The sequence below is a fragment of the Hemitrygon akajei genome, chromosome 10 (assembly GCF_048418815.1).
Source record: "Hemitrygon akajei chromosome 10, sHemAka1.3, whole genome shotgun sequence".
Lineage (NCBI taxonomy): Eukaryota > Metazoa > Chordata > Chondrichthyes > Myliobatiformes > Dasyatidae > Hemitrygon > Hemitrygon akajei.
Window position 1 is genome coordinate 27,817,757 of NC_133133.1, and position 12,160 is coordinate 27,829,916.

At 43.6% G+C, this 12,160-nt stretch overlaps 1 protein-coding gene across 1 annotated transcript in view; it reads left to right on the plus strand.

The window, feature by feature from the left end:
- The window catches only part of LOC140734249 (transmembrane protein 164-like), a 152,289-nt gene that overhangs the window by 83,746 nt on the left and 56,383 nt on the right, over window positions 1–12,160 (plus strand). The window contains exon 4 of the mRNA XM_073057961.1: window positions 3,604–3,682. Coding sequence (XP_072914062.1) covers window positions 3,604–3,682 — 79 coding nt within the window. The remainder of the gene's footprint in view (window positions 1–3,603; window positions 3,683–12,160) is intronic.

Sequence of the window (12,160 nt, forward strand, 5' to 3'; positions counted from 1 at the left end):
TCTTAGCTTTGGCAAGCTTCCATGACACATGCAATGATGCAGCTGTTGTGCTCTCTTGTGCAGATGTTGACCTACAGATAGTAGAAAAAGAGTACTTATATGATATCATATTTGCAATTTTTTATTTGCATTGATCTGACTTTGCAGGGTAGTTGGCATTAAAACTGGCAGCATGCATAGTCTTGAAGTGCTGCTTTAGATTTTCTGATTTGCAGACAGCTACAGATTGCATGCATATTAAGCATGTCGGTTTAGCATTGGCATAGTCCGGTAAAATAAAACAAATCTGATCAGTCCGGTCAGAGTTGAACTGACAGTTTTCCGGGTCGACTTTGCGCTTTTTCACGCAGGCCATGTTGTTCTTGGTTTAGGGTCCGCGACTTACTGCTGGTAACAATTCGCTTAGAGGACAGATTCGCTCTTAGATGACAGGCGGGTAGCTGGTGCGTGCCGCTGTCTAGTCGAAGACTGTAGAGAGCGCACGGTAGGTTGCGCACTCTACGGGGGTGTAGGTCAAGTGTACGGTGTGGGATGAGGTTAAAATAAACTAGAGCAGCGCGTGCTTTATTTACATGTTATGACAGGGGTGTTCACGTAAGTGCCAGTGGGTCGGCGCGGTCCAGACATTTGGTTCTCGCGGTACGGACCTGGCCCGCAGTCCGCCTATTGGGGACAATATACATCTTGAAATGCTTTTTCTTCACAAACATCCACGAAAACAGAGAAGTGCCCCAAAGAATGAACGACAGTTAAACATGAGAACCCAAAAGTTCCCCCTCCCGCACGTAAGCAGCAGCAAACAACAATCCCCCCTCCCCTCACCAGCAAAAGAAAGTGCATCGGTACCATCACAGAGCCCAAGCATGGGCTAAGCAATAGTGAAGACACAGAACAAAGTTACCCCAAAGGCTTCACATTTCATCCGACATTCGACAAACCACAGGTTCTCTTTCTTCCTGCCAAAGGAGAGGGAGGTGTCCCCCATTTTCACAGCGAGCGGGAGATATAACAACAACCTGCTGGTTTACGATGTTAGAAGTCTGTTTCGTCGCTTTTTTCGAGCTCTGTGTCCGAAGATCGCAATGGCCTCGGGTCTTCGGGCCCAAGTAAAAGATTTTCCGGCCTCCCTGAAGAAACACGAGTCTCCTGCCGTGACACCGACCCTCGAACCACCCGTCTCCCGAGCCCCGAGATCTTAGGCTTCCGAACACGATCGAGACTCTCAGGCCGAACCCTTGGCATGTCGAATAACGGCCAGTCGTGGAACCCCGAGAACGGGTCCCATTCCTGCAAAGAACCGAAGCCTCCAGGTCAGTGTCTTCAAAAGAACCCTGAAAGGGAAAAATGAAGATATTAAAGGTGGAAATAGAGCTATTTCCGAAGATGCAAGCAAGGGAGTCGCCGTTAGGCACCATCATCCCTCCTAAGATGGGAATTAACCCCGATTGCAGTCTGTGCACATATTAATGGGTAACCTCAGTTGTCTCAGAAAGTGGTAAAATGGAACATTATCCACCTCATGATGGAAACTTCTGTTGCTTTCCTTTGTGCAATGTCACTGTTGTTGCTATCCGTCTCTGGCATCCAGTCAGAGCTAATATTAAGGAGTCAGGTTTGGACATGTCAGAGGGAGGAGATTGTTATTTGTTGAGTTTGAGATGTTGTGAGTTGGAATTGGTTCATTATTGTTACAAGTACTGAGGACAGTCAAAAGCTTGTCATGCATGCTGTTCGTACAGAATCAGATCATTACACTGTGCATTGAGGCAGAACGGGGTAAAGCAATAATGCAGAATAAAGTGTAACAGCTACAGAGAAAGAGCTGTGCAGATAAACATTAAGGTGCAAGATCATAACAAAGTAGATTGAATCCAATTTATCACACCAGACGTGTGTGGTCAAGATTATCATTGGGTAGCTGCCTTCCCCCCCCTCCCCCAGCAGTGGTCCATTTCAATCTCCATAAATGTACTTTATACATTTTGCAAATGTACAAAACATTCTCTACAGTCTGTGGCACACTGTGGTACCATTTATTATCAAGATTAAGTTTACATCTTCATGATTGTTCTTCCTTTTATGTACATTTCCATAAAGTTAAGTGATATGCTAGGTAGGTTGTCATCTTGGACACTTTGAGGCACCTCAGTGGAAGACAAGCTGTACTCGGACCACACCCCACACACCATCAGTCTACAGGCCATGCCACTGGCTGACTTTGGCTTTATATTTTTTTGTGACTATATCTTCTCACAGTCGTAGCTATCTGTGCTGTGGGCTGTTGGTACTGTGTCCTGCACCTTATCCCAAAGGATCTCTGTTTAGTTTAGCTGCATTTGGATATGGTTGAATGACAATTAGCCCTGAACCATCACCAGGTGTTGGTGCATCTTCAAGCACATGTCCTGGTTCTTGGGCGGGCAGGAGGTGCCTCTGGCAGGTGAGGAATACGTCTGTCTGGAAGCGGGACTTCCGGTTAAGTGGGAGTGCACTGTGACAACTGTTCCTTGTTAAAAGGCTTGTGCAGAAAAAAAGCCTTTTATTCACATTACAAAATAAATTTATTATCAATGTGTGCTAATGTCACCATGTAATATCCCAAGACTCATTTTCTTGCAGGCATTTACAGGAAAAACAGAAATATAATGGAATTTTACGAAAAACTGTAATAAGTAAAGACTGACGAACACCAATGTACAAAAGAACACAAAGTGCAAATAAAAACAACACTGAGAAGATGAGTTGTAACGAGTCCTTGATGGTGCATTTGTCAGTCTTAGAATCAGTTCAGAGAAGTGGTGATTAAAGTTATCCATGCTGGGTCAGGAGCCTGATGGTTGTAGGGTAATCACTGTTCCTGAACCTGGTGGTGTTTGGACCTAAGGGGTTTCTGTACCTTCTGCCTGATGGCAGTAGCAAGAAGAGGGCATAGCCTGGATGATGGGGTCTTTGATGGATGCTGCCAGCACTCTGTGTAGATGTACTCACTGGTGGGGAGGTCTTGCCTGTGTTGGACTGGAGTGTATCTACCACTTTCTGTAGATTTGACCAGCTAGGATGGAATGTCTGCAAAGCCTTGTAAAGCCTTTATTTACAGCTGGAATCTTGGAGGCACAGCACATGCACGCATCCAGCTCCTTGAGAAATATCCATTTGCTGAGAAGGTCTGGGCTCAAGGCAAAGCAGCTGTGTAACACGTGGCTGTCTGTTCTACAGATTGCACCCAGTGTCACACACAGGAAGCACACTACGATTGGTAAATCAGCAGCTTGGCCAAGCTTGCTGGCCTTCTATGTCGGGAGCTGAGCATGACAACAGGAGAAATAGTTTCTCCAAAAATAAAACTTACTCATAGTAATTACAAATATGTAACATGGTACAGAATGCAAGGGGTATGGTTCAAAAGACTTGTGTTGTATCAGCATGACATTAATGTTGGCCTTACTTTAAGCATTACTTTAATGAAGTAGCTTCATGAGTTGGTTGCCGCCTTTAAAAGCAAGCAGTGTGATAGGATCTTGCTAATCTAACGGTTGAAGTGTTTGGGTTAGATTAAGACGAGCGTTGTTGTTTGACAAGTCTTTTCTATTTTTTCCTGTCCAGCTTCCTTTTGAGATGGAGATCTACTATATCCAGCATGTCACACTTTATATTGTTCCAATTTATCTGCTCCAGAAAGGGGGTAAGCTAGTGCAACTTTTTATTGACCTACCATTTTGCCATTTATTTCTCCTTTATGTAATTGATATAATACACACTTTACTGTTCAATAGATCATTTTAATACCGGAGAATGTGTACAGTATACGGCCTGAAATTCTTACTCTTCGCAGACCTCCAGGAAACAAAGAATGAATGACAGAAAGGTCAGAACTCCAAAGTCCCTCCCTTCCCCCTCACGCACAAACAGCAGCCAAAGCACCAATCCTTTCCCTCCCCCCACGTCCTTCCCCCCACCATACAAGCAATAGCAAAGCCCTCAAAGAGACCATGATCCAGGGTCCATCAGAAAAACTCCGAACACTTCGGAATCTCAGACAGACTTCTCCCCCCACCCCTGGCTCGAGGACCGACAGGCTCTCTCTCACCAATCGAGAGAGAGGGGTGGGGGGATCCCTCGAGTGCAGGGGCCTTCTTCCGACAGCAGCACACACCGCCTCCCGTCTCTACATTTCAGTCTCCCGCAACGGTACAGCTGGCAATGTGGGTGAGGAACCAGATCGTCCTGGGGGGGACGCACCCCGAAGGCACACATCTTCCAGAGTGCATCTAGAAATATCGAAATGCCAGGCCACACAGTGAGAATGAGAACGCACTGCTGGTGGAGAACCGTAGTTTGAGCTACAGCTGTAGATCACAGACTCCAACAGGATCCCAGCCACCTTGAAAAGAAGAATAAGCTGTTCCATGGGTGAACTGGAAGTTGTCGCCTGGGTCTGCAAAAAATCTCTGGTGCCATCCGACTCAGACAGTAGATTGATGAGAGTGAATGCGTCGTCTGACATGGAAATACAACACCCATCCTGGGGCAATAAAGAATCATGCCTGAACAATCTTGAGCAATCAGGTGGTAAGACAAATAAAAGCAGCTTCAGTTTTTTGAAGACTTAAGTGCAAGTGTGGAATAAAAGCAAAATGCTAGAAGTACTCAGCAGGCCAGGCAGCATAAATGGGGATAGATCGGCTGAGTTGGTGTTATAGATTAGTGAGTGAACTTGCATCAGACTGATCAAACAGAGAAGGCTGGTTTTCTGAAATTGTTGAATTCGATATTGAGTCCCAAGGTCTGAAAGATCCTAGGCAACATGTGGGATGTTGTTGCTTGAAGTTACTTTGAAGCAAGCGTGAGAGGCCGCAGTCAGAAACAGATGGGATGGAAAATAATATTGACCAGCAATTAGAATTTAAGCTTGCTCTTGCACATAGGTGTTCTGTTTAGTTTCCTCGACATTGAGGAAACTGCATCATGACCACTGAAGCTCATGAGCTTGCTGCTCTGCAAGATTTACTTGTCTGTGCGCCGAACCGAGGCTGTGGCCTGCCAGTAATGGGCTACCTGATTGGCTGCAGTGACGACTGGCTTCGTGGCTGTGGACTCACTTTTCTGAATTTCATTTGTTCACTTGCACAAATTGTTTTTTTCCCCCCGCACATTAGGTGTTTGTTGATTTTTTTTTAATGGGTTCTTTTTGAGGTTTCTTTGTTTTGTGGCTACCTGTAAGGAGACAAAACTCAAGTTTGTATATCGCATACATACTTCGATAATAAATGTACTTTGAATGCAGCAACAGTAGGAAGAATTGCACGTGAGTTGTTGCTTCATTTGAAAGGATTTCATGGGTCGCTGGATGGTGTGATGGGGGGCTGGGGTAAAAGGGTACGTATGGTCTCTCCTGCTGTTGTTTGGAGAAGTGTCACGAGCAGGGGAATGGTTGGAGATAGAAGAGCAAACCAGGGATTCATGAGGAGGATGGTTCATCTGTAATACTGAAAGGGAAGATGATGTGTCAGGAAATGGAATCTTCTTGAAGCAGGTGGAAAATTACAGAGTATGGAGCCTGGTAGGATGGAAGGTGATGATAATGGGAGTTCTAGAATCAGTAGGATGGTGTGGAAGTTGAGAATCCAGTCACCTATGATATGAGAGCCAAGGATAAGGAGGGGGGAATCCATCTCTAAGGCTCTGATGTGGGAAGCCGGACCATTGGAATGGACATGATGGGGCAGAAAGACGAGGAGTATGGAATGGAATACTTGACACTATTCAGATACGTGGCACTGCGTGTGCATCATGCTTTCATGGCATTAAGTGTCTGAGCTCTTAATGTCATGAAAGCTCTGAAGGAAGAGCAACTGTTTCAAGCCAGGACAACGAGAGCCCAACATTAGTTAGCAAGTAAATTTTGATATCAGAAGAGATCATTTGTGGATCATTGGGGAAATGGTTTGGAAATGGACTTTGAATTTTGAATTGTGGGGAAGGGATACTCTTACAATCTTTCATAGAAACTGGCCAGTGATCTCTGACTGGTGGTAAGCTGGAGCCATCTCCTGGTGGTTTGCAGTCACTGACGTGAACATATGACTTTAATTATTTTCCAGGCTGAGGAAGCTATATTAATTTACTTATTTATATTTATTTCAAGATACAGCTCAGTAACAGGCCCTTCCGGCTGAGTGATGTCGTGTCACTTGTGTGACCAATTAACCTACTAGCCTGTATGTCTTTGGAATGTGGGAGGAAACCAGAGCACCCGGAGGAAACCCACGCGGTCATGGGGAGACTCCTTCCAGACAGCGGTGGAAAACAAGCCCTGATCGCTGACACTGTAATAGTGTTATGCTTACTGCTACACATTTTTATTCTTTAACATCGTTGCCATGAGAAGAACTGGAAGTAGACAGACAAACTTTCAAGAAAAGGTGTCATTTAACAACCATTTAAGTATCAAAGCTGCCAAAGACTGATAACAGGCGGGTTTTGTTAACAAATTCTAAAGGGACATCCCTTTAGAACAGAAGTGAGAAGTTCCTCTAACCAGAGGGTGGTGAACCTGTTGCATTCATTGCCACAGACAGCCATGGAGGCAAAGTCACTGGGTATATTTAAAGCAGAGATGGATAGGTGCTTGATTAGTCAGGGCATCAAAGGTTACAGGGAGAAGGCAGGAGAATCAGATGGAGAAGGATAATGCATCAACTATGAAGGGATAGTAGAGCAGTGTTGTTGGGCTAAAAAGCCTGATTCTGCTGCTGTGTTTTATGGTCTAAAGCACTGTTACATTGGAAAACTTCTCTGGTGAGGTGTTGCATATGGCACTGCAAAGAGAGAGAAAGAGGACAGTCACCCGTCATTTAACGGGATATGGATGTAGGCCAGATTTCATGCAAAGGATGGAGTGAGGGAGGTCCAGTGAGATTGGAAGAATGTTCCCAGCACTGATGTTCCCAAGTTACACCTTGAAAGTGACTACCTGTTCAAGGATGGCTAGACTGACACAGCAATGCTTGCAGACATTTGCTTTGGGTCAGACACAAAAATGATTAGCTGCAAACCCAGACCAATCCCTTGTGTTATAAAGAACCATGATAAGAAACTGAGACACAAGAGACTGCAGATTCTGGAATATGAAGCAAAGAACAAACTGAAGGAACTCAGCAAGCCAGGCACATTCCACGGGGGTGGGGGGGGTGGGGGTGGGGTGGGGAGGATCGACAATGTACTTTCAGCTCAAGACCCTTCACCTGGATATCTGTGGAGGGAAATGGGGAGTCAGCGTTTTGGGCCAGGACTCTTTATCTAGATTTGATAAGGAGTTTTGACCTGAGTTCCTCTAGCAGTTTATTTTTTGTGCAACTTCAAGAGTAATTGGATTGACTAGAATGGTGCTCAGACCTTTCGATGAGCTGTTGGAAAAGAATGTGAAATGGATGTGAACAATGATGCAATGGAGCTTAAGTGAAAAATGCAAGAAAAGATTGGCAAAGTGAGGTCTTGTTGTTCATTATGGTACAACATGTGAGTTGATGTGTCAGGTGATGGTGATGTTGCAGTGATCGGTGTGTGAGATGGCGGATGGACACGAGGAATGCATTGCTTTTGCTTCTGTTTTCTCAAAGAGCGACTGAAACTGTGCTCAAATTGAGAAGGAAGAGACTTAAATAGTGATTACTGCAGTCAGTTTTTATGTGATCATGGGTGTGTCAAGTGGGGTCACTGTGGTTTAACAAACAAAATAAACACATCAAGTGAAACTACTTCTAATGGGATCCTGGTTGTAATACACAAGAAGAGGAGTTTGGTTGAATTTTGCCATGAACATCGTAGTGTTAATAAAATGAAAGCAGTTCTCACTGAGACCTATTAAGGCCTAGATAAAATGGACTTGGAGAGGATGTTTCCTCTAGTGGGGGAGTCTAGGACCAAAATGCCCACTCTCGGGATACATTAATTCCCCTTTAGAATAGATGAAGGAGTATTTCTTTAGCCAGAGAGTGGTGAATCTGTAGATTTGGCTGTGGAGGCCAAGTTGGTTAATGGGATTTTGATTACTAAGGACGTCAAAGGTTACTGTGAGAAGGCAGGAGTTGAGAGGGATAATTAGCCATGATGGAATGGTGGAGCAGACCTGATGGGCTGAATGGCCTTATAATCTACAAACAAATGTGTGATGTTTACTGGCCTCCATTTGGACAGTGATATTGAAGCACTGAGAAGTAAACATAGTATTTGCTAAAGGCAACACGAGTGAATCTGCAGATGCTGGAAATAAATAAAAACACAGAATGCTGGCAGAACTCAGCAGGCCAGACAGCATCTATGGGAGGAGGTAATGACGATGTTTCGGGCCGAAACCCTTCATCAGGCGGCATGTGTGGAATCCTGATGAGGGGTTTTGGCCCGAAACGTCGTCACTACCTCCTCCCATAGATGCTGTCTGGCCTGCTGAGTTCTGCCAGCATTCTGTGTTTTTATAGTATTTGCTAAAATTGTACAAAATGACCATAAAAGTTATTTTATAGTCAATATTAGGTCCCAAATCGGCAAGTCCCACTGCAGTGGCTTTGAAGCTGCAAAAATAGGAACTTTCCAATATGATGACACATTGGAGTATAGATGGATCAAAGAAAACACTTTGTGCATGTGCTCTTGCAGCTACCACAAGAAAACCCTGTTTGCAGCTGATGTGTGACCTCTGTGTTAAATAATGTTGATAAAGGTTTCCATGAACTACCAACTTTTCTGAGAGAGAGTCCATATAGACTTCTGTGAGGTGGAGAACTGGCACTCATTAATAGTCAGACAGAGTGAATTGAGTTGAATGGACCCTGTTGTGTCATAGTGACATTGAGCGGATGGGCGGAAGTTTCCAGCAAAATGATTGCTCGCTACTTCACTCCTAAGGAATTGGAGTTGCCACAGTGGGGGTGGAGGCAGGGGGTGAACATGACATGGTTTTGTGGAACCAAGAGATATATGGTTGAAATTGGTGACCAAATCGTAAAAGGTTTATGTGGCTTAAGTGATCCCTGCTGGAGATGAACCGTCTGGATTTTGAGCTGTTCATGCATTATGCCGTGCCGGAGTTGGATTCAATGAAGAGCTTGGGAGGTGAGGCTCAGAATGGAAACAAGGCTGATGAGTCCAATTTCAAATCTAGAACCAAGCCGCCAAAAATGAATTCACTATCAAAACCTGTAAAGTCAAGGAAGGCCATAATAATGGGTTCAAACCCACAGTTATTGTTGTTCAGTAATGTAACAATTAAAAATGATTTTGACTAGTCTATACTTACAAAAGAAAAAAAAAGAGTGAGGCATTGGGGTCTGCAGTGTCTCTTTGCACTGGCGTGCTCTTAACTGTGTCTTTGTGTTTGTCCTGTGGTTCTGTTTGTATAGCCAAGTTGTGTGTGTGGCTGGTTTGCAGCAATGCAACAATGTTAGAGTCGATGTGTAAGTGGGTTAAGTGTGCTGACTCACTAATAAACCAGTTCTTTTCTGAGTTGAAGATCTTACAGGACTGGTTTGGCAAGAATGCCAAAGCATCCCACAGATCCATAGAAATTAATTTACAGGGATTTTGCCTGGATTTGAGGACCTGAGTTATAGGGAAAGGTTGAATAGGTTGGGACTTTATTCACTGGAGTGATAGGAGAATGAGAGGAGAACTTACAGAAGTACAAAATTGTGAGGGATATGGGTGGGATAAATGGATGCTGGCTTTTTCCCCTCAGACTGAGAAAGACTAGAACTAGAGGACACAGGGTGAAAGGTGAAATATTTAAGGGGAGCCTGAAGGGGAAATTCATTCAGAGGATGATGGGAGCATAGAAGGAGCTGCCGGCAAAGATGATGGATGTGGGTTCAATTGCAGCATTTAGGATAAGTTCGGATAGGTACATAGATTAGAAGGCTATGGAGGTCCATGGTGCAAGTGTGAATAGATGGGACAAGGCAGAAAATCAGGTTGGCATGGACTGGATGGGCCTAAGGGCCTGTTTCTGTACTCTATGACTGTAAGAAATTTGCCAATAGTGCCAGGTACTGGCTCTCTAAAGAGAAATATTTAATAGAAAATAGAAAATTTAAAAACAGTAGATGGATGACACATGGTAGAAGGTTGTAATTTAATCGACATTCTTTCTAATATTGTTTAATCTCAGTGGAACCTTCCTGTGGGAGGCAGTACTCAATGTGTGTGTAGATAACTATGCCCTGCCAAACAAGTTGTTTAGGTACTTTTAAAAGAACTTGTCATCAGCACCAATTTGCTTAAAAGATTTTACAGGTTCATTTTAATTATGGTTCTTTCAACATTTTCTTTTCCTGGCTTTTGTTTTGAATAAGGAAGGAATATTTTTGGAATGTACTAATGACCTAGTCATGGAAAGTACTGGGACTAATGGTATGAAGAAACGAATTTGACAACAGTTAATTAAGCTGGGGTAGCACTGAGATCATTACTCTATCTGTCTGTTAAATCAGTGCTTCCACAACCCTATTCTATTTTTCCTGGTGATAATGTTACAAAAGCTTTTTAAGAGTATTGAAACTAAAGACAGACTAAAAGTCAATACTGCCTTCATTTACCTGTTTTAGATGATTATTTATGTAAATTCTCTTTAAGATCATAAGACATAGGAGCAGGATTAGGCCATTGATTCTGCTCTGCTATTCCATCAGGTCCAATTAATTTATCTTCTCAACCCCATTCTCCTGCCTTCCCCCCTCCCTTTGACACTCTTACTAATCACGAACCTATCAAATTCTGTTTTAAATCTACCCAGTGACTTGGCCTCTACAGCTATCTATGATGATGAATTCCATAGATTCACCACCCACTGGCTAAAGGAATTCTTCTTTATCTCGGATCTAAAGGGACATCTTTGTATTCTGAGGTTGTACCCTCCCATCCTAGACTCTCCCACTATCGGAGGCATCCTCTCTATATCTACTCTGTCTAGGTCTTTAAATGTTTGATACCTTTCAATGAGATGTCCCCTCTTTAAACTTTGAGGTGTTTGACCTTGCATGTGCAAGGTCAGGATGTAAAATCGATTGCTTCAGCCAGATGCGTACCATTCTCTGCTTTGCTTTGTTCCAGTTATGTTTTCATGTAAGCTGATGTTTAACAGTTAGATAAATGGTGTAAGACCCTATTACAGCGTATAGCTACATCCACAAATGCACCATGGCAAACATGGACCATTTCCTATTCTCAGGACTCACCGCTTGGTAATTGAGATATTGAGGATGAAACTCACCCATTGCACCCGATCAGTTGGATGACAGTTTCAAGCAACATGGCTGCTCATCTCTCTCCCTGGCAAGGCACCAGATGGTGTTTGGAATCTCGAGGCAGTTCACTGGGAGGGGCACACCATCTCATAAATTACCCAGCTGCCCAGCACCTGGCCCATTCGCAGAAGTGTCTGCACTTCCCACGTTGGCCTCGTTTAGTCCCTTAAGAGTTCAGAGAGCACCGATTAGTAAGGGTTAGTAAATTGTGGGGATGCTGGGTTGGCATCTGAAGCATGGCGACACTTGTGGGCTGCTGCTAGCAGATACTCAGCTTGTGTTGGTCATTGACACAAGATGATGAATGATGATGAATTTGACTGTACACACTCGTGTGCGTACGTGTGACATGCAGAGCAGACTGGATGGGCCAAATGGCCTATTTCAGCTCCTGTGTCTTAAGGACAAATAAAGGTATTCCAATTTAATCTAATACACTTTTGCATTTAGAATTTAGTCAGAGTAATGCTGACCATTTATTTAGTACCTTTCACCAATTAAGCCAGGAGAGGGAGCAGTTACTTTGGGAGAGTCAGACTCCTGAACCCTTAATTTGCTGTTATGTTTTGTACAATTACTAATTCATTGGGAAGGATTTATCTTAACTTGACACTTTTCTGTAACTTGGAAACATAAATTGTTTTGGTGTTGAATTGTACATGTTAGCTTCTGTCCTAATATAACTTCATACTTTCTGTAATAAGTATTTGAATTAACAGTTGCAATAATCTTTTTGGACTGGTGAGGGCAATGTGGGAACTGCAGACTTTTGTGCAGATGGGACTGGAAGTCCCTGACAGACAAGTTGGGTGGGTAATCAATGAGTTAGTGCACTCCTTTCACTATTTATTCAGGACCTCTGT